Here is a 21,087-nt window from a genome sequence, read left to right on the forward strand (position 1 = left end):
GAGTAGTCCCGCCCATATTCAGTCAGAGTTAGCCTGACTTGTATTAACCAATAGAAAAGGTGGCAGTGACACTGTGATTGTTCCAAGCTTGGTCTATAAGAGACTGGCAGCTTCTTCTTCCTCCCCTAGAAACACTCACTTTAGGAAGGGAGAGCACTGAGATTACACAGAGAATGAGAAAAGGCCGGCTGTCCACCACCCATCTGAGTCCAGCCCAGCAGCCATCCCTGCCAAGGCACCAGGCATGTCTGAGTGTCATTTGGATTTTGTAGCCTGGTTGGGTCCTAAGATGACTGCAGCCCTGTTGACACCACACAGTGCTGAAGAACTGCCTTGCTGAGCCCAATCTACCCATGGAATTGTGAGCAATTGTAGAGAATAATTATTTTAAGATAAGTTTTAGGATGGTTTGTTATTCAGTGATAAAAACCCAAACTAGGATCTCCCTTTGCCATAAAGGACCAGTTTCCTTTGCCTCAAGGTAGGAAAGACTGTGCAACTTAATTTATCCTCAGGGATCAGGCTGAAGTTGGGACTTCACCTGACTGCACACTCCTGTCGGTCTCCTTCCCCTCCACTCTCCTATTTCATCCACTCCTTTTTGGTTTCTTTTGGGAGCATTTCTTTAATAAATCATGGACACATGAATCTTGTCTCAGGTTCTGCTTCCCACAGAGTCTTACCTCGGACATGACATTTCTGATTTTCTCATCTCCAACCAGAAGCCAAGGATCCAGCTCCCAATTTTCCCTCCTCACTCTTCCCGGCCCCTCTCCTGCATCCAAAGAGCACAGACCACCTTCCAGATGCCCCAGCAACAGGTAGCCATGTAGTTGGTGGGATGAGGAGAAGAAGACATCCAAGAAGTCTCTGAAGGAAGCATCAAGCAGCTTGTTTACCCTGGCCAAGCAGCAGATGAAACCTTCCTACCCGCACCACACAACCATGGAGGGAAACCTATAGAGTTCAGGCAGGCAAAAGTCAGATGGTTGGCATGTCATCAACAGTTCAGGGGACAGATGGAGAAGAGAGTTTTTTTTTTTTCTGATTCTGGGTCTGTGGTGGGAGGTGACTCTGCTGGCTGATCCAACCCCTCCTTCAGGGTGTCTGTCTCTTTGATCTTCCCATCCCTATCAGTTCTCAGTCCCTCAAGACCCCAGAAATCCATCACCATGGATCCTCCAGCAGGTCCCACAGCCGGCTGCCACTGGAGTCAGACAAGTCAGCAGAGAAGATGCTGGGGGCTGGAGGGCCACAGCCCAGCGGAGGACCCCCACTCAGAGCTTCCAGCCAGTCCAAGGAGTCCGTGGGGCCTCTGGGAGAAGGGGACGGGGAGTTTGTGGGGGATGGGAGCGAGGAAGAGAAGACAGATGAGAGGCCTTCAGAGTCTGGGGAGGGGGACAGCACGTCGAAGGAACCGGGGAAGTCCAGGGGGATAGGGGGTAGCAGGTCTGCAGGAGAAGAAATAGAGCGTGAGTTTAGGAAGGCAGAGACCAGACCCTAACTCCCTAAGGGTTTCCTGTTTCCCGGAGTCCAGATTCTCAGTCTCCTTTACCCAAATCTAGGAGTTTGGCTCTTACCATCAGGCTCCAGCTGATCCTCCAGGATGTCATCGATGCCCCGGTTGGGAAGCAACTGCAAATGGGCAGAAGCGGAGTGAACCTGGGGCTCCAGCCAGAATCTTGACCAGAGACCACTAGCCCACTCCCTCTCACCTGAGCCCTTCGGATGGCTTCCTGCAGCTCCTCCTCCAGAGTCAAGGCTGCTGAGATTGGTGCCGAGGAAGGGGTCAGCGCTGAAGCCGGCGCCAGAGACGGAGCTGGAGCAGCCAGGAGGGTTCCAGCGTCACGAGGAAGAGGAGGTGGGTCTGATGTTGGGCTTGGCTTGGACTAGACCCCAGAAGAGGGCGTTTCCATAAGTCACGCCCACTCGCGCAACCTCACCCTCTGGCAACCCGCGGCTCTACTCCCTGAATCCTGTTCCGGTCCTTCACTCCTCGAACCCTCCGGCCAAGCCCCTTATTCTTTCATTGGCTTCTCTTCCCCCCTTTTCTCTTAACCACGCCCCCGCGCTTCATTGGCTAGTCATTTCTCTATTATCTTCTCCTCATTGGCCCACACGAGCAGAGTCCCGCTCTCACCGAGCCCTGCCTTCGGGCCGCTATGAGGGCCTTGGGCCTGAGGCGTGGCCAGGGAACACCCGCCAGACAATCCTCACGCCGCGGCTTCTGCCGCTCGCGGGGTGGGGCGCCTCCGCGCATGCGCTCCAGAAGCATCGACTTGGTCCCGGACACCGGGAGGCCCCGCAGACGCAGCTGCTGCCGGAGCTCTGAGACCTGGGGCGAGGGGCGGGGCGGGGAGAAACCGTGCTGGGTGTGCTCGGGGCGCAGGAAGAGGTTGGGGCTGTATAATTGGAAATGGAGAGAGGAAGGACTGGGGGCCCCAGCTTCTGGATCTCTGATGGGGCAGAGGCCGCAGGGTTAGACTTCTGCGTCCGCACCGAGGGAAAGAGCCAGCCTGGGAAGTTGTTCCCCACACTCACCGTTAGCTCCTCCAGCTTAAGGGTCTGAAGTTCCAGCTTGTGTGGAGGAGGCGAGGAGTTGGAGACTTCTGGGAGGGAGGGAGGAAGGAGAGTGGGCTTCATCCTGGCGATAGTCGTGAGGTGGAAACAGCGGTTAGAGGGAGCACACAGAGAAAAGTCTTTATTGGGTCCATAAAGACAGGGACTCGTGAAGATGCAGAAAAATATGGGACCAGAATTCAGGGCCTCCGAGGCAGCAAACCCAGGAGGCTTATTCCTGTGCATGGGAGCAGAGGGGCTGGGGCTCAGACTCCTGAGAACCGAGGGAAGAGGGGCTGGAGTCCTAGGGGAGGAGGGGGCTAAGGTCTGGACTGTCCTGACCTGGGACTTTGGGTTTGAAGAAGGAGGATGCTGGGGGCTTGAAGTTCCTGAAGGAGAGAAACGGGAGTCATACCTTAGAGGTGGCTGCTGTGAGTTTGTCTCTTCCCACAGAGGTGGCCCAGGGGGGCCCATGGCTGACCCTTTGGCCTGGGGGTCTGCCCTAGACCCTTGTCTTGGCTCTGGGGGAGTGTACTGGTCGTATGTCAAGTTCCTCTTGGGTTTGGCCTCCCTCCAATGTTGGGAGATCTTGGGAGACTCCTGAAAAAGCAAGTGTGATGTCATGCGCTTCAGCTTCATTCCAACTTCCCTGCCCCAGAGCCCCAAAAAGGCCAGCAGGAAGAAAGACCAAGGCTAGACCCTCAGGGGGACTTCCCCTCACTCAGGTGGAGACTCACCTCCAGGGACCTCCAAGAGCAGTGTTGTGAGTCAGAGTGCAGGACCCCAGGACTGGAGAGGAAAGGGGCAGGGCCCGAAGGTTGGGCTGAGGTGGGGACCAGAGCTGGGCCTGAGGCTGAGATCCACGGATCTGGATCTGAGGCTGGAGAGGTGGTAAAGGACCCTGAAAGGCCTGCAGGCAGCATGCCAGGCAGGGAAGAATAAGGCTGTGTGGGAAGGAGGGTCTGGAGGCCTCAGACCCCCCCCCCCTTCAGTGTGAGACAAGACCAGGAAGGGAAACCCAAGTGGAGGGATCTGGGTGCCCAGACTTATGGATGTGTGGGTGGAGGTGCTAGAACCCCCTCCTTTTACATTCTCAGGAAAGGCAACAATCCTGTCCTCAGTCACCAATGGGTGTGGCAGTTGAGGACCACAGATTTCTGGGGTTTTGCTGGAACAGGGGTGGGGCTAGCAGTCTGGTCTTGGGGGGAGAGAGAAGCCCAAAGCCACGTCCTGAGGTTCATATGTGTGCCAAATGTGGAGTCTGGGACGTTTTCTTTTGGGTTCATGCATTTCACTGGAGTGGAAAAGCCAAAGAGTTCCTAGGGGTGGGGTGGCAGGAGACTTGTACTCCTGGGACCTCTGAGAGGACAGGATGGGATGAATTTTCATGTATCCTGGGGCGTGGGGACTGAGGCTTGGGAACCAGCAAGAAAGCCTGGCAACTGCACTCTCCAGGGTGCCCCAGGGGTGTGGGGCTGCCACTCCCTCCCTTTCAGGGCCCACACTTACTCGGGTTCTGATACCGTCTGTGGATCCGAAGCTGGAGGACTGTGCAGGGAAGAAGGGAGTGGGAGGAGAAAGGCAGGAAGGGAGTGTCTGGGAGCCTGGTCTGGCAGGCGGTTCAAGCTCCAGTTGGTTGAATACTATGCCCAGCCCCCTTACATACACCACGGGCAGGCGGGTGGGCAAGCGGCCCGCTCCCTTTCCTGGGCCTCCCGCCTGCTCCCTGCCAGCAGAGCTCCGAGGGCCAGAGCCATTCCAGGGCTAGGTGCCAGCCAGTGTGCGAGCAGGAGGCAGCCCTGCCCCCATCCCCACCTGCCCCCTTTAGGAGTGTGTGCCCACCCCACCCTTGGCACAGTCACCATCTTGGCAGCCTGGCCCATTTGTACCTCGCCTGCTTTTACCCACACACTCTGCTTTGCACATGCTTGCTGCCTGCCCTGTTGCCTCTCAGCCTTTCCACAGTCATCCCCCTGCACGCCCACCTTCAGACACACAATTCCCTGGGCTCTAACTTTACATACACACCACTTTTGTACGGTTGTATGTACCATTTGACACTCTTCACTCTTGGCTCACTCTGTCTTGCCACTCACAAAGTCACATTAACACACTTATTTGCATATTCAGGATTTGGTCCCTTTGCACATTTCTGCCCTTCCTATACTTGCACTCTTGCATACTCCTTGCTCTTTGGTTACTTTGTCTTTGCACCCACCCAACAACACAAGCACACTCATTTGCACACTCAACTACACTTTGCCTACTCAGGAATTGACTTCCACTCAGTTGCACACTTTCCACCTGCACTGGGACCTAAAATACAACTTTGACATTTTCACAGCCTGATAGCTCACTGTCCTCTCACCTACATTCCCACACTGGTCGCTCCGGAGTCTCTGCACTTCGCTTTGCACAAGTGTCAGCTTAAGTCCCTGTTCCTTTGCAGGAACTGATTCCCTGTACACCTGCCCCTAGGCGCCCACTTCCAACTGTTCACATGAACAATACACTAGCCATTTGCACACTCATTGATCCAACACAACTCAACCCCTTTGCTGGGGCCTCCTTAATGCACAAGTGCTCTTTTGCACAGAAAACACATGCCTTGTGGGTTCCACCTCCCCCTCCCACCTTACCCGGCACTGCACACTCCCAGATAGAGTATTCCCTGGACCCAGAGAACCCCCTTCCCTACAAGCACAGAGAAGCCTCTCACCAGATCGGAACTTGGAGCGAATGATTTGGGAGCGCTGGGAGGAAGCCGCCAGAGTCATTGCCAAGGCTGGGAATGAGGACCTGGACTGAGGGGAAGGCAGGACTGCCACAGGAGGCAGGGTCAGAACAGAGGTCAAAAGGTTGCCCCTGCACATGAACGCAGCAGGAAAAGAGTCCGAAGGACTCACACAGGAGAGGCTTTGGGCCATAACTTCTGGATCCTGGGGACGGAGGCTGGGAACCCGGACTCCGCGCCTGAGGAAAGAGGGCCTGGACTCCTGGGGCTGAGAGAGGAGAGGCTGGGGTCCCGGACTTTTAGAGCTAAGGGCCCCAATTCCTGGAGCCTGGGGTAGAAAGGACCTGGGATCTGGGACTGCTGGGTCCTAAGAAGGACACTGGAGCACTGACCCCCTGGGTCTATGAAAGGGGAGGAAGGAGAAAGGGGTGAAGGGTTGGAACTCAATACTCTGAGGGGATTAGAATCTAACATCCTTGATCAAGAGGGGAACGGGATCTGATAGATCCCGGGGACATGAAAAAGTCTCTTCTATCTGCATCTGAGAAGGGAGTGGATGGTGTCAGCTTCATGGCCTGTGGGGAAGGGACTAGGTCCAGAGAGGGGACAGAAGAGGTAAGATGGGTCATCCCACCACCCCAGGGGCTTCTCACCAGGTGGGCTCGGTGTAGCTGTGCTCTGGAGCAGGTGGAGTCCCGCGGTCTAGGCTGAAGACCGCAGGCTCCACCCCACCAGCCTGGGGCCCCCCCTTTTGGGGGCGTGCCGGGAGCCCGTGAAGGCGGGCGGGGAGACCGGAGCCCCGCCTGGGACCCTGAGAAGGGGCGGGAGCACAGGCTGAAAGGAACCGGGGCGGGGCGGACGTCGGGGTTCCCCGGCTCGCTCCTCCTCCGCGTCCTGGGCTGAGGGGTCGGGCAGGACGGCGGCGGGCAGATTGACAGAGGCAGGTGGCGGAGAGTGGCGCCGGGTGAGCAGCAGAGGCAGGTGGTCGCGTCCCGACCCGGCAGGCAGGTGCCACCTGTCGCTTACTTTTTCCCTGACGCAGCAGGAGGAATCGGATTCAAGGGAGTGAAAAGTTCACACCGGAGTCCCGGACTCCTGGGTCTGAGGGAGGAGGGGGGTAGGGACCTGGATTTCTGGGTTTTAAGGAAAAAGAGCGGGCCTGGACTCCTGGATCTGAGGCAGGAGTGGGCGGGGCCCTGGTTTCCGGATGCTGGGAATAAGGACAAGAGGTATTGGAACTCTGCAGTGTGCTGGACAGGCAGAAAGATCTAGAAAGGGACTGGAAACCCAGACTCCTGAGACCCAGGGAGGAGGGGGCTAGAGTATGGATTTTGGGGATCAAAACGAGAGGATGGCTGGTTCCCACTGGCAGAACTAAGGGTCTGCTATTTGGCAGAGCATACTTAGAGCTCAGTCCTGAGGTTCTTGAGAGGCTACAGTGCCCTTGGGTTGGATTACGTGCAAGAGGGCAAGCTGAGGCCGTGGTTATAAATACCTCTTCGGAGTCGGCAGGAGCCCAACACTCCAGGCAAGGGCCCTGGTGCTATATTGCACAGAAAACCATCATTACTAACGCTCCCGGGTCTTAACAAGCGAGGCGTTGCCAATACCACAGATACGTTTATTGCTCCTGGCACTCAAAACCCAAGCCCTCTACCCACCGTCCCATCTACGATCCCAAAATTCAAATTCCCAGCATTCCAAGCGGGAAAGGAACCACAACTCCCAGAAAGTTCTGCACTCCGGAGGGCTTCAGTGATACGCCGACGAATTTTCAAGGTTCGCGCGCTGGTTTGCTATTGGTTTTCAAGGAGGCGTAGTCACAGGAGGTCCGTGGCGGTGGTTGGCCGGCAGTTCCTGCTGCTCAAGATCCCAGAGGAGGCGGCGGAGTCGGCGCAGTTCACGGTGCAGGGCATCGTCAGTCACCGGCCCCGTGAGGCGCAGGCGCGAGCTGCCCAAGGGCAGGATGAGGGGAGGATGGGAGGAGAAGCTTTCGAAGATGTCCCCTGTGAGACCGAAAACAAAAAATTAAATTCTGAAAATGAGGATAAGGCAGAAGTGTCAGAGCCAAGGCTGCGACACGTCCAGAAAAAGGAAAAACTTCAACCTCTAGCAACTCCTGGAGCGGGGTCCGTTCAAAAGCAACCTGTGGAGTCCTCAGGCATCATGGGAGTTGTAGTTCACACTGTTAAAGGCCACTGTTGCCTGTGAACTTGGGCGATATAGTTGGGTTGGGTTCTTGGGTCCATGAAGAAGGAAGGGCTAAGAACTTAGTTTTACAGATTCCTTCTAGTAGAGGGCCTGGAGCCAGGACTCCTAGATGAAGGGGAGGGTGGTTTGTGAAGGAAAAGAAACTGGGGACTTGAACCCCTGTGTCTTGGTGAAGAGGGGAATGAAGTTCAGCACTTATTCTGGGGGAGGAGAAGGCTAGTGGCCCAAAATCCTGAGTTAGAAGGAGGAAGGGGCTGGGGATATGGATTCGTAGGTCCTGAGGACAGAAGAAAGCTGACAGCCTCAATGTCGGTCCCCATTTCTCCTCACCTGTGTCCACAGCATCGCGTTCTGCAGGAACAGGGTCCCAAGCAGGTGGTGGCCCACGGCCAGGACCCAGTTGGTAGTGGCTGAGCAGATGGTGGAGCTGAGCAGGGGTCAGCGTTGGGTGGTCAGTTCGCAGGCTGTTCCATGAAGCCTGGTGGGAAGATGAGGTGAGAAGTCTCTGGTCAAATGGAGCAGCTGAAAAGTCCTAAATGGAAAGCCCTCCATAAAGGGGATGGAGGTAGTGGGGTCTACTGGTGTCTGTGCAATGTCTTTTGTGCACTGTGAAGCCTGGTTGTCACCGAAGTGATGGTTGAGAAGGGTGTGCTCTCTGCTTTTTTTTTTTTTTTAATGTGATTTGCTGCAGAATAAATGAAGACAGGAGTAGACAGGACTGGAAAAGAAATGAAATTAACCATTCACTCAGTATTGAAGCTAGCGATGTGTACTTGGAGATACATCATTCAACTGTGACTACTTTTTGTATCTGTTTGAAAATTTCTAGCTGGCATCAGAATCAGCAGTGTGGTTAAAACCAGAGACTCTGGACCCAGATTACCTGGATTCAAAAACTCCAGCTTAGTGACATGTTACCTTCTAGCAAGTCACTATGCCTTATTCTCCTCATCTGTAAATTGGGGGAGATTAGTAACTACCCACTAGGGTTGTTATAAGGATTCAATATGTCAAAATTATAAAGCACTTAGAACACTGCCTGGTGCTTATGAAATACTCTGTAAAACTTTGACAAATAAAAATAAATAAATGAAATCAAATGACCTAACCTACCTGATTCTCAATTTCCTTGTCTGAGATAAAATTGTCCATTAATAACCTACTTCATGGGGCTTAGTCAGCATTCAACTAGAAGTGCTAAATAGTGCCTGGCATGCAGTTTATGTTTAATGAATTTTTTAAAAAATATTTTTTATTTATTCGTTTTAGAGAGGGGAGTAAAGGAGAAAAAAAAGGAGGGAGGAGCAGAAAGCATGAACTCCCCTATGTGCCTTGACCAGGCAAGCCTAGGGTTTCAAACCAGCAACCTTAGTATTCCAGATCAATGCTTTATCCAGTGTGCCACCACGGGTCAAGCAATGAATGTTTTAACTATCACATTCTTCTCATACCAGCCTTCCTAAATCAGGATGTCTGAGGGAGAGGGCCCTGGAAACTATTATTAGTAAGTCCCACTGGGATTCAAATGCAACCCAGTTTGGACATTTGTTGAACACTTCCTCCTAGCTGCCAATGCACCATCCATGGTGTCTGAGCTGGGACTGGGGATAACATGGAGTCCAAGGGAAGACCCAAGGGTAGGATGAATACAGAAGATGACTAAGAAGTCTTAGGAAAAGGGGTCAGGAATCACCTTAAGCAGGGAGGTACGGGGCACACAGAGCAGGTTCACAGCCATGGAGAGTTTCCGGAAGAACTCAGTGGCGATGTCCCCCAGCCCAGCCCCCTGAAGCCAGTCCAAGACAAGGTCCAGGTTGGTCCGGATTTGGACAGCTCGAGACCATTGATAGAAAGGTCGGCCTTGACCTGTGGGGAAAGGATATGAGCAGTAATGGGTTCATGGACCTGCCCTCTGACTCCCAGACCCTTCCTATCCTTCAGCTTGGCACCTGGAGCTTGCTTTCCAGAGTCCCCAAAGGTTTAAGCCTTAGCCTGTGATGAGTCTGACTGGACGTGGATCTCAGTAGCTCCTGTCTGTGCCTCCTCACCTGAGGCTCTTCCCAGTCTGACTCTCACCTCGTTCCATCAGTGAGTTGAGAAGGGATGCATTGGAGAAGAAGAACAAGTAGCCAAAAGTCTGAGACACAAGGTCCGGGTGCAGCTCGCACTGGCTTGTCAGTTCCAGAGCTGCCTGGAACACGCCTAGGGTAGGTCTCAAACCTGGAGGCATGGCCTCCAACTCAGCACCAGGTCCCGGAAGCTCTGCCCCACCTGTGAAAGGGTTACTATCCAGGAGAGCGGGCAGTGTTGAATACAGAGTCTGAGGAGATAAAGAGATGCAAACAAGTGATCAGGACTACAATTCCCTAGAAGCGTTAGGGTAGTAGCACATGGAGATACAGGGAAGCTCCAACAAAGGTTTCTGGGAATTGTAGTCCATTCTGCCTTCAAAATCCTAAAGGTCTCCAAGAGCAAATTCCTACTTTCCAGTTGAGTTTCTAGCATTCATCAGGCCTGGGACACCTCAAATCTTAAGAAAGGCTTTGCAGAAGCTTTCTGGGTATTTTAAGACCACCTCTGGTGCCTTACAGGACTTAGAGTTCCTCAACAGAAACAGCTCAAGAAGGACAAAGGATACTGAACAAAGAGGCCTCCTTCAGTCAACGAATTATTTATCCAGAATTCCCGAAGGAAAGAAAAGAATGGAGAGTCAGGAAATGGGAGTGGGGTGGCAGTTAGCCAGTGGAAAGTGAGATCAGGCCAAGGACAGGAAATGAGGTCAGAGCCAGAAAAGAAATAAAACCACACCTGGCAGGGATGTACAGGAAGTGAAGCCTTGACGGAAAGGGATTCACAAATCAAGGCTCCTCAAGGAACACAGACTATCTGTCTCAAAAGATCCCCTTTCATTTTAAAGATAGGGAATCAGGCCCACCACAAACCCCAGATACCCTGATCATTCTAAAAAGCAATATTAAGGTCAAGGGTGGTGGCGAGGAACTCGGGCAGCAAGCAGGTCCTGTAGGATGGGCACTCCAGGAAGAAAAAGGTCTGTGACTCAGAAAAGGGAGTGAATTCAGAGGTACAGAAAGTGAGATCAGCAAACACAGGAAGTGAGGACTGATTAAAGAGGACTTTTGGTTTAAATGACAGTGGCTAACACTATTTCACCTATCTATATTTATATACCTGTATATCTATTTATCTATCTATCTATGAACTCATCAGTGACTGAAAAGTGGACTTAGGAAAAGGGAGCTTGAGAAAGTGATAATGGTGATATAACCAGGTAGGGAGATTGCTGCAGAGACAGGGAGAGAAGCCAGGAAGGCAGGAAGTGATGTAGGCTCAAACAGGTAGTGGTATCAGAATAGCAAAATGGGAAGTGATGTCAAAGAAGCAGGAAATCTTGTGAGGTCAAGGAGGAAATGACATCAGAGCAACATGATGTAGTTCAAACAGGAAGTTATTTTATGCCAAACAGGAAGCAAGGGTCAAGGCCAACCTTGGTGAGGTAGTAGACAGACTGCTGGAAGGTACACATGATGACCTCATCCAGGAGGACCATAGCCTCGTCACATAGTTCCAAGTCATTGCAGAGCTGTGGGTCTGAGGATAGGCCTGGGGGTAAGAGGGAGAACCAGAGGCTGGCAGATAGGAGCCCAGGACCCCAGGTTCAGGAAATGGCAGGGCACTTGGGCAGGCCTAGATCTGGACCTGAGCTCACCCTCCTGGTCAGCCTCCTTCTCCATCTCCAGCACCTTCTCCTGCACAAAGCTCAGCAGTTCTGTGGTGTTCGCCATCCACAGCATGAGTGGCCGCAGCTCCACGGACACAGCCTCAGGAGTCAGAGGCTCCTCAGGGACCCCCTCAGGGTGGCTAGGGAAGGAGGATGGGACCTGTGATCCTTGCCCAACCCCACCATCGTGTCCAAACCCCAAGATCTGAGTCTAAGTGCAGATTGAGTCTAACCCTCATTTCATAGTTGGAAAAGTTGAGTCCCGGGAAAGAGCAGGAACTTACACCATGACATTCATGGAGTGAACAAAACTGACTGCAAATCCCAACCCCTGCATCCCTCTAGAATGCTTCTTCCCAGAATTTCTCTTACTTCTCTGGCTGACGGTCTCCAATTTCCTTAATCTTTTCCTGTGAAACAGTAAGATTAGAATCAAAATGAGGGCGAACGGGGAGACAGACCCATGGGTTAATACCCTGGTTTTACTGGAAGTACCTTACAAAGCCTCTCCCCACTTTTCAAATGGACTCTTAACTCTCAAGCTTCAAAATGGTCTTTCTTCTTATCTTTTAAAAAACACACCTCTATGATTATGAATGGTTTATTCTCTCGGGCCTACTTCTCAAGTACAGTTTCTTCTTCCCCTAAGAAACTTCCTGAATCTTCTAATAGGCCTGAGCTTATTAGTATATAATCCCCTTTTCCCCACAACTTCTCCCGGGCACTTTAGGTTTGTTCTCCCTCAACCCTAGGAATGGTATCGCCCACTACTGCTCCAAGCCTCTAGTAGGCTTCCTGCCTCACTTCTCACAATGGTCTCTTCCACCTTTTCATAGGATGGGATCTCTTCGTCCCTCCCCACATCTCCATCTCCCAGAGTGGTTTCTTCCATTATCCCACAGCTATAAAGGTAGACGGATACTGCACTGGATGAATCTACAACTCCCAGCATCCCATTGGGTCCCTTGCTTTTATAGCCCAAGCCCCTCCTGAGGCACCATGGGAGATGTAGTTTCGTCCTGCCCAACTACAACACTTGGGTGGAAAGTGGCAAGGGGAGTCTGAGGAAGACCTGGGGTTGTCAGAAAGGCTGGGTAGTGTTTGGGTCGCTCACCCAGACTGCCTCTTTGATAAGACGGGCCAGGCGGCCTAGCAGGCGCGGCAGGTGGCCCAGCTCCAGCTCGCGGGCTGAATGCTGCACGCACAGCGCTAGCAGCGTAGCAGGCCCAAGCGGCGGCAGTTCCCCGGCGCCACCGGCGGCGGTGCGCACGATCTCGCCCAGCAGCGCCTCTTCCTCGCGCGGCCTGAAGCGCAGCACAGGCTCGCGGCCATCCAGGTAGGCGGCCAGCGCCTCGCCGCGCTCCTGCAGGCCGCGGCCACACAGGCGGCAAGAGAAGGCCCAGCCTGGACCCGGAGGCGCGGCCCCAGGGCGCGCCGGCAGCCAGGATGGCCGCGCGGGCCCCGAGCCCCCAATGCGGGGGTCCTTGTACATGAACAGGAAGTGCTCGCCCAGCCCCAGCAGGTCGCCGGGGTGCAGCTCGGCCTCCCGCAGTAGGAGGCACCCGTTGTGCGTGACCGGAGCTCCCCGGGATGGTCGCACCATGGCAGGGGGCTCAGGGCCTGCGCGCACTGTGCAGTGACGTGGCAGGATGTCTGGGGCGTTGAGAAATGTGTCCACATAAGGGGCTGGGGACCCGCCACGGGCCGAGGAGTTCCCACCACGGCCGAACACGTGCTGTTCCCGGGTCATCACATAGACCACGAAGTCCTGGAGGGAAAGTGAAGATGTAGTGAAGAACTGTTCCAAGATGATTGGATGCTTCCAAAGAGATCTCTTTACAACAATGGCAATCGACTTTCCCATCAACCACCTCCCTGGCAGGAGCAATTCCAAGATCTCCTGGAATCCCAAAGTACACTTACCCCCACCTTCTGGGAGTGGACCCTTCCAAAGCTCTTCCTATGATGGAGTGTACCGTAACACTCCGCCCAAAGACCTGATACTTGCAAGAAAGCCCCTTCTTGACATGGGCTCTACCATTCCCTTCCCTCAAAAAATGGATACTTCCCAGATACTTCTCCAGTAGATTCTCCCATCATTTTTTTTTTTTTTAAGATTCTCCCATCTTCTCACCACCACTGAATGGACTCTTTCAAAGCAGTTCCTACAGTGGACTGTCCCATAACATCCAGCCCAGAGAATGGATACTTCCCAGGACATCACACCCCCAATTACTAAAATAGACTATCCCATTACCTTCCCCCTCAAAAAAAGAAGAAAGAAAGAAAGAAAGAAAGAGAGAGAGAGAGAGAGAGAGAGAGAGAGAAAGAAAGAAAGAAAGAAAGAAAGAAAGAAAGAAAGAAAGAAAGAAAGAAAGAAAAGAACATCCCTATTTCCTTACCCCTGGCCCCACTTACCCATCATCCCACTCCCCATGATGGAAGCTTCCAAAGACATTTCGTTCTTTTTCTTAATTTATTATTTTTTTTAAGTGAGAGGAGGGGAGTTAGTGAGACAGACTCCTGCAAGCATCCCAACCCAGATCCACCTGGCAACACCATCTGGGGCTGATGCTTGAATTAATTGAACTATTTTTTAGCACCTGGGGCTGATGCTCAGATTAACCTAGCTATACTCAGTGCCTGGGGCCAAGTCTCGAACCAATCAAGCTACTGGCTGTGTGAGGGGAAGAGGGAGGGGTAGAGAAGCAGATGGTTGTTTTTCATGTGCCCTGACTGAGAATCGAACTCAGGACATCCATACACCAGGCGGACACTAGCCATTGAGCCAACTGGCCAGGGCCTGACATTTCCCCTTTCAAAAATACTTTCTCTCAATATTCCCAAAGCAAGGAACAGTACCTTTAAAGAGACTCCCACTTTGAACAAAGGTTTCTTCCATTATCTCCACCTTATATATGTACACTTCCAAGGAGACCCCCTTTCTGTAATGGACTCATTTTTTCCCACCCTATGATGGACTTGCTTCCAAGGAGGCATGAACCTACAATGGAGTCACCTATTACCCCTGCTCCCATGATGAATGTTTCCAAAGATATTCTCCCTTCCATGAATGGATGCTCTCAATATTCCCATCCAAAAAAAGGATATCTCCAAGGCCATCTCCATATACTGGCACTTCTAGTAACCCCACCTTATTAATGGTTGTTTTCAAGGAGACCTTTTCTTACATTTTTTATTTATTGATTTGGGAAAGAGAGAGAAAGAGAAACAGGGACATGATTTGTTCTTGTATGTGCCCTGACTGGGGATTGAACTGGCAACCTCTGTGCTTCCAGACTATGCTCTAACCAACCAAACCATCCAGCCAGGGTGAGGAGACCTTTTTATAATGGTGTGTCCCATTTCAGCCACCAAATGAAGAAGTGCAGTGCAGAAGACCCCTTCCTAAAAATGACTCTCCCATCTCCATCCCATAAAAATGAAAAAGTTCAGTCTAACACCCTTCTTAGAATAGACCTTTCTGTTCTCCATTCATGTCTGAGAGGATAGTCATTCTGATATTCATATATCCTCTTTCTACACTGAATTCTCCCATTATCTATACCCCATGGATGGACTTTTCTTTTTTCTTTTTAAATATTCTTTTTTATTTTTTATTTCTTTTTTACAGAGAGAGTCAGAGAGACAGACAGGGACAGACAGAGAGGAACGGAGAGAGATGAGAAGCGTCAATCATCAGTTTTTCCGTTGTGGCACTTTAGTTGTTCATTGACTGCTTTCTCATATGTGCCTTGACTGTGGGGCTACAGCAGACCGAGTAACCCCTTGCTCAAGCCATTGACCTTGGGTGCAAGCTGGTGAGCTATTTTTTTTTTTTCAAACCAGATGAGCCCATGCTCAAGCTGGCGACCTTGGGGTCTCGAACCTGGGTCTTCCGCATCCCAGTCTGACACTCTATCCACTGCGCCACCGCCTGGCCAGGCCGGATGGACTTTTCTAAAGATACCCCTTTCTACAATGGGTTTGCTCATCTGCCTCTCTAGAAAAATGGACACTTTCAGTCTGACCACTTTCTAAAGGTAGAATCTCCCATTTTCCACCCCTAAAGGAATGGAATGATCTGAAATATATGAACCCCTCTTTCTAAAATGGGCTCTCCTCTTCCTGAAACCAAGAAGGGATGCTTCCACAGTACATACAATGAACTCTCAGGCCACAGTGACGATGAATAGAGCAAATAAATCCCTTTCTATAATAAATTCAGCTCTCCTGTTCTTAATGAATGGACACTTCCAAAAAAGCTTCTTTCTTTTTTTTATTAAGTGAGAGTTGGGGAGGCAGAGAGACAGATTCCTGCATGCGCCTGGACCAGGATCCATCTGGCAAGCCCTCTATCAGAGTGATGCTCTGCCCATCTGGGGCCGCTACTCTGTTGCTCAGCAACCAAGCTACTTTAGCACCTGAGGCAAGGCCATCCTCAGCACCCAGGACCAACTTTGTTCGAACCATGAGCTATGGCTGTGGGAGAGGGAGAGAGACAGAGAGAAAGGGGAAGGGTGGAGAGGCAGATGGTCGCTTCTCCTGTGTGCTCTGAATAGTAATTGAATCCGGGACTTCCACACACAGGGCCGATGCTCTATGGCTAAGCCAACCTGCCAGAGCTGCCCCTTTCTTACTTCCTTCCTCCTTTCCTTCCTTCCTTCCTTCCTTCCTTCCTTCCTTCCTTCCTTCCTTCCTTCCTTCATTTATTTCTTTTTTTTTTAGAGAGAGAGAGAGGCAGGGAGAGAGACAGGAACATTGAGCTGCTCCTGTATGTACTCTGATCAGGGAATCAAACTGGCAATTTTTGCACTCCAGAACGATGTTCCAAACCAAGCTATCAGGTCATGAAACGCCTCTTTTTTACAAAGGAATTTCTCATGAATTTCACCCAAAAGAATGGACATTTCCAATAGTTCTTCCTCTTCCCATAACAGATCTCCTTGTCCTTTAATACCCAAATAGATCCTTTCAATTTGACCATGTTCCCAAAACAGACCCTCCTTTTTCCAACCTTGTCTGGAGGAATGGGCTGTTGTAATATATGCAAACCTCTTCCTATAATGAATTTGCTCCATCCTGTTACCTCAAAAAAATGAATTTTTTTCTGTACAAGTTCTTTCCTGAAGAGTTTTAACCTCTCACCCATTTACACAGCCAACCCACCAACCAAATTGGATCTTTCTCTCTGATAGTAAAAATGGAACTGCTCAGTTAGCTCCAGCACCTTCTGGAGTGGACTTTTCCATTGATCACAATGGTGCCTGTTGAGCTTGGTGGTACCACTGTTACCTGAAAGCAAACACCATAAGGATGATTCTCCTAATCATCGCACAATTATATGAGTTATTTCCTCTAATATGTTACAGTTCTATGAATGAAATAGCTTCCCACTGACCCCCAACTGCTAGTCCTTTCTCCCTCTCCACTCTCTAACATTCAGACAAGATCTATTGCCATCCAGATATGTAAAATAGAAGAATCAGTACCACCTGACCCCATCACAATGGTCAAATCATTCCAATATAAACCACCTATTAAAAAAAGATTAGTTCATTCCTCCCTAGAAGATACAGGTTTACCCAAAAGACAGACTCTTCCATTACCCCCCTTCAAGAAATAGACAATTTTGTCTGACTGGTGGTGGCACAGTGGTTCAGCAGCAGCCCAGGACACTGAGGGTCCCAGTTTGAAACCCCAAAGTCACCGGCTAGAGCACAGGCTCTTTGGCTTTAGTGCAGGTTTGCCAGCTTGAGTGTGGGGTTGCCAACTTGACCGTGGGATCATCGACTTGATCCCAAGGTCTTTGGCTTGAGCCCCAGGTAGCTGGCTTGAGCAAGGGGTCACAGACTCAGCTGGAACTCCCTGGTTGAGGCACATATGAGAAAGCAATCAATGAACAACTAAAGTTAAGCAACTACGAATTGATGATGCTTCTCATCTCTCTCGCCCCTCCCTTCTTCTCTCTCTCTTTTTTTTCTTAAAAAAGAAAGAAATAGACACTTTTAAGGAGATCTCCTTTCTACAATCAACTTGCCTATTCTCTCTTGAGGAAGCCAGTGCTTTCCCTCAACTTTGAAAGAAACGAACTATTCCCTACATGTCCTGGGATCTTTCTCAGCTGTCTCTCTTCCACTATTCGTACTATCCTCTTTGACAATATCACCTGCCTTGTTGGGGCCACACCTTCCAGCATACCTGAGTCTATTGCAATCCAATGAATTCTGGGGTTGTAGTTTTCAAACCCTTTAACCAAAGGGTGGGGGGAAGAGGGCCTTCTTCGTAGGAAAGGCTATACTTACCTGGGCATCCTGGTAGCCCTGAAGCAGCAGGAAGTAGGGCCGGTTGCTGGGGGCCTGGATAAGGCACTGAGTCAACTGATCGAAGTCTCCAGGGTCTGTAGGTCCGATTTGGGCGTCAGCTGCCCCTGGGGCCATGCTAAGTGCCTGCTGCCTGCGCTCCTGCTGCCGCCTCCGTCTACCCTGCAGGCTGAGCTCTGACACGCTGCGCCGCAGAGACAGATTTTCCGAGCGCTCCTTGCCCGCTGACCCAGCCTGGGGCCCTGATCCCGACCCTGGGCCAGGGCTTGCCAGTGCCGCCCCACCAGACGCAGCCCGGGAACGGTTCTTCTGTGGCCTCCATAAGGCGGGGCCCGTGCCTGCAGAGACAAATGGAGAGAAATGAAACTAAAACTGGCAAAATGTGGGATAGATAGGCCAGAGATCTGGAGATTATCAAGAGACAGAATTGGCTACAGACAGATGAGGCTGCTTTCCACATTTAGATTTTTGCATATGCTGTTCCTTGTGCCGGGAACACACTTTCCACCTGACTCTTGAAGTTTCCAGCTCAGAAACTCATTCATTCATTCAACTATAATATTTTTATCACTTGTTATGTGCTGGGCATTGTTCTAGGCACTAGGGACTTTGCAGTGAACAGGGAAGACCCTGCCCCCAGGGAAACAGAACACCCTCCCTGACCTTCCAAGTTGAAGCAGAGAACAGCATCCTTGGGCACTTTGGCCTTTGTCTGGGCCCAGCCCAGCCCTGGCATACAGTAGGCGCCTAGTGGAAATGAGGTGAATGGGTGAACTGCTGATGTGTTTCTCACTAGGCTGTATAATCTCGGAAGGAGAGAATTTCACCTGTCAATGCTCCCACTGTATTTCCCCGGGGGTACTAAATAATGTGTGATCCAGAGTAGGTACCTAATGAATGCTTTTTGAAGGGGGGAAAAAAAAGACAACGATGTTTATAATTGCCATTCCTTATTAAGCAACTAATGTGCCTAACACTGTGTTAAAACTCTATATACACTATCTCATTGAATTTTCACATAGCATTTTGCTGAGTTTAACTGGCTAAGAATAGATTGGAATCTCAGCTTGAGTTCAAAGTCCATGAGTTTAACTGCCACACCACTCTATCTCCCAAAATGGGACTCAGAAACAGAAAAGAGATTACAGGGCTCCTATGAGCCTGGCCCCACCCCTGCCAGGTTCTACCCAATGGCACCACCTCCTGTTCCAGGCCCGGTCTTTCCAAAGACCAGGCCAACAGGTAGGCATAACCTTCCCTGGTGTTCACTCTCAAGCCCCAGCTCACAGACTTTGCAGCCAGCCCAGAGCTGCTTAAAGCCACCTGCTTAAAGCCACCTGCTCCAAGGTACGCCCCTCTCACACTACTACTCATCCGCCAGGACCAATGCCTCTTGATGCAGGCTACTCTTTTTCAGGCCCCGCCCCAGCATCACGGGCCCCGCCCATAGACGCTGCACTTACCCCAAGGGCTCTGGCCTACCCCATCTGGCAGACCCAGGTCCGGCCCCAGCCCTTACCTCCACTTGACCAGGTGCTAGAGCCCCTCCCGGTTTACAGTCCACCGCCTCCCCCCAGCCCTGCAGGCCCCGCCTCCCCATGGCCCCGCCCCCAAACCTCAGCCCGTCACTCCTCTGGCCCCGCCTCCATGTCACACCCATCCTGGTCCCGCAAGCCCCACCCCCAACAGTCTTGCGGGCCGGCTCACCTTCGCTGTCCGAAGCCCCAAAAGCCTCCTGCTCCAGGCGACGAGCTTCTTCGCGGCAACGCAGCTCGAAACGCCGCGCCCAGCCTGGCCGCGCCCGCCACAGTTCCTGCACCAGCAGCGGGCGCTCCGAGTCGCCCAAGACGCGTAGGTGCTCCGCCCGCCACTCGCCGTTGCCCACGCTGCCCGCCGCTGGCCTGCCCAGCGCGTCGCACAGGGCGAAGGCGTCCACGCAGTTGCTCTCGCCCGGGCCGCCGCTGGGGCTGCCGGCCAGCCCGTAGCGCTCCAGCGCCTCGGCCACCAGCTCGCGTGCCGTGGAGCGCGCGGTGGCCAGCACACTCTTGTAGTTAGCGCCCGACGCCAGCCCGGCGCCGAAGATCTTGAGGACCCCCGGGGGCGCAGTGGCGCGGGCGGCCAGTGGGGGCTCGGGGGCCACGCCCGCCGCCAGGTCAGGCAGCTTCTTCTCGCTGGCCCAGCGCTGCGCGCTCCCCGGGGTCCCGGGACCTCCAACGCCGCCAGATCCCGCGGCTCCAGTGCTCGTACCCCGAAAGAGCTGGGAGATGCGCTTGGCGCGACTCCCTGAGGCTCCCCCGGCCGCCTTAACCGCACCTACTCGCCGCAGCTCCACGTGCGGCGGCGGCGGCGGCAGCGGCTCGCTGCTACGGCTCCCCGTGTCTGAAGAGGAAGACCTGGGAGCCCGCCGGGGAGCAGAGATGTGGAAGAGAGAGACCAAGAAAGACAGGCAGAGATGGGCGAGTTAGAGAAGGAGGAAGGTGGACAAAGACCCAGATAGGGGGGAGGGGAGAGAACAGAGACCCAGAGACGAAGAGACAGAGTCCCATTGAGAGGGGACAGAGACCCACAGAAAGGTGAGAAGCATAGGGTGAGTGGAGATGGGGGGTGGGCAGAGGCGGCAGGCAAGGAGAGAGGTTAAATAAATAAATAAATGTGAGTCCCACAGAAGGACATTTCCAGAAGTGAGCAGAGTGGGGAGGAAAGAAGGTGAATCAAACCCATGATCCTTGTGAGTCCCCATCCCTGTGTCCACGGGCCTAAGTCCACCACCAGGGCCAGCACTTCCCCCATCCCGGCCCTATATCACTGCGGCCCACTTTGTCCCCCGGATTGCCAGCTCGCTTACCCACTCAAGGGTCCCTGGCACTGCCCAGTGCAGGGATTGGGTCATACACAAGGACAGATAGAAAGCAGATGGGACAGGAGCAGGAGTTGCAAAGAGGAGAGCACTCACTTGACAGAGGCAGCGCTGGGCCAGCGCCGCCCCAGCTTGGCCAGCTGCTTCCTGGGAGAATTGATCCACAGGCCTACCGGGAGATGGAGCTTCCCAAAGCGGGGGCTCCCGCCCTCCTTCCGTTCGCCAGATAGCATGGCCCTAAGGGAGGGTGGGCAAGGCCCCAACTCCTGAGGCTCTGAGTGGTTGGGATGGGTTGGAAGGGGGCCCGGACTCAGTCAGAGCAAGGAGGGTGCTCAGAGTCCTGAGTCTGGGTAGAAGAGAGGGATGGGAGCCTGGACTCCAGGATGTGAGGCGGGAAGTAGCTGAGGACTGACTCCCGGGTCTGAGGGAGAAGGGACCTGGACTCCTGGGTCCCCGGCTCTTACCCTGCTTCGGGTCCCAGCAGCACCCGGGGGGCCCTGGCTCCTCTGGCCTGGGTCCGTTCTTGACCCCACTGTTCCTGTTCAGCCTTTCCTCTGCCCCAGCTCCCAGCACTGGGTGGGGGACAGGAAAAGGCGAGAGGAAACCCGGCAGGAAGAGCGGGGAGGGGGCGTCCTGTGAGGGGACCGGGCCTGGGGGAGGAGAT

General features: G+C 52.8%; 2 protein-coding genes and 1 long non-coding RNA gene across 7 annotated transcripts; 1 reads left to right on the forward strand and 2 right to left on the reverse strand.

Moving 5' to 3' along the window:
- Positions 1–220: 220 nt before the first annotated feature.
- Positions 221–5,979, reverse strand: MAMSTR (MEF2 activating motif and SAP domain containing transcriptional regulator). 4 transcript variants are annotated; one of them, XM_066371898.1, is made up of 10 exons: positions 5,947–5,979; positions 5,279–5,380; positions 4,069–4,107; positions 3,297–3,469; positions 2,975–3,159; positions 2,542–2,644; positions 2,141–2,335; positions 1,716–1,889; positions 1,581–1,635; positions 221–1,451 (listed from the first exon to the last, which is right to left on the reverse strand). In XM_066371898.1, the coding sequence occupies exons 2-10, from the start codon at positions 5,334–5,336 to the stop codon at positions 1,168–1,170; spliced, it is 1,266 nt and encodes a 421-aa protein (XP_066227995.1). In that variant the 5' UTR covers positions 5,337–5,380; positions 5,947–5,979; the 3' UTR covers positions 221–1,167. The 4 variants fall into 4 exon arrangements, with proteins under 4 accessions (XP_066227995.1, XP_066227994.1, XP_066227993.1 ...); XM_066371897.1 differs by lacking the exon at positions 5,947–5,979 and adding an exon at positions 5,466–5,918 and having other exon boundaries at positions 5,279–5,363; XM_066371896.1 differs by lacking the exon at positions 5,947–5,979 and having other exon boundaries at positions 3,297–3,439; positions 5,279–5,918.
- Positions 5,980–6,900: 921 nt separating this feature from the next.
- RASIP1 (Ras interacting protein 1) lies at positions 6,901–21,001 on the reverse strand. Of its 2 annotated transcripts, none has more exons than XM_066373926.1 (12): positions 20,888–21,001; positions 20,520–20,660; positions 19,274–19,959; positions 17,549–17,904; positions 12,358–13,011; positions 11,616–11,653; positions 11,232–11,383; positions 11,010–11,113; positions 9,581–9,824; positions 9,198–9,370; positions 7,835–7,982; positions 6,901–7,299 (listed from the first exon to the last, which is right to left on the reverse strand). In XM_066373926.1, the coding sequence occupies exons 2-12, from the start codon at positions 20,654–20,656 to the stop codon at positions 7,100–7,102; spliced, it is 2,892 nt and encodes a 963-aa protein (XP_066230023.1). In that variant the 5' UTR covers positions 20,657–20,660; positions 20,888–21,001; the 3' UTR covers positions 6,901–7,099. The 2 variants fall into 2 exon arrangements, with proteins under 2 accessions (XP_066230023.1, XP_066230022.1); XM_066373925.1 differs by having other exon boundaries at positions 11,010–11,125.
- LOC136399099 (uncharacterized) lies at positions 7,302–8,599 on the forward strand. The gene is made up of 3 exons (XR_010750098.1): positions 7,302–7,422; positions 7,847–7,998; positions 8,196–8,599. It is a non-coding gene; the product is annotated as an uncharacterized lncRNA (long non-coding RNA).
- Positions 21,002–21,087: the final 86 nt, after the last annotated feature.

Source organism: Saccopteryx leptura, chromosome 3, assembly GCF_036850995.1.
Source record: "Saccopteryx leptura isolate mSacLep1 chromosome 3, mSacLep1_pri_phased_curated, whole genome shotgun sequence".
Lineage (NCBI taxonomy): Eukaryota > Metazoa > Chordata > Mammalia > Chiroptera > Emballonuridae > Saccopteryx > Saccopteryx leptura.

Bases quoted from the DNA above. Each gene is read 5' to 3' on its own strand.
- MAMSTR (XM_066371895.1), bottom strand. From the start codon at position 5,486: ATGGCCCAAAGCCTCTCCTGTGTGAGTCCTTCGGACTCTTTTCCTGCT. The intron at 1,890-2,140 runs GTGAGAGCGGGA...TCTGGGGTCTAG, and splicing joins CGGCCCGAAGGCAGGGCTCG to TCCAAGCCAAGCCCAACATC. The intron at 1,452-1,580 runs GTAAGAGCCAAA...CTTCTCCTGCAG, and splicing joins GGATCAGCTGGAGCCTGATG to ACCTGCTACCCCCTATCCCC.
- RASIP1 (XM_066373925.1), bottom strand. From the start codon at position 20,656: ATGCTATCTGGCGAACGGAAGGAGGGCGGGAGCCCCCGCTTTGGGAAG. The intron at 9,371-9,580 runs GTGAGAGTCAGA...CTTTCCCCACAG, and splicing joins CAACTCACTGATGGAACGAG to GTCAAGGCCGACCTTTCTAT. The intron at 7,983-9,197 runs GTGATTCCTGAC...TCTTCCCACCAG, and splicing joins CCCGTACCTCCCTGCTTAAG to GCTTCATGGAACAGCCTGCG.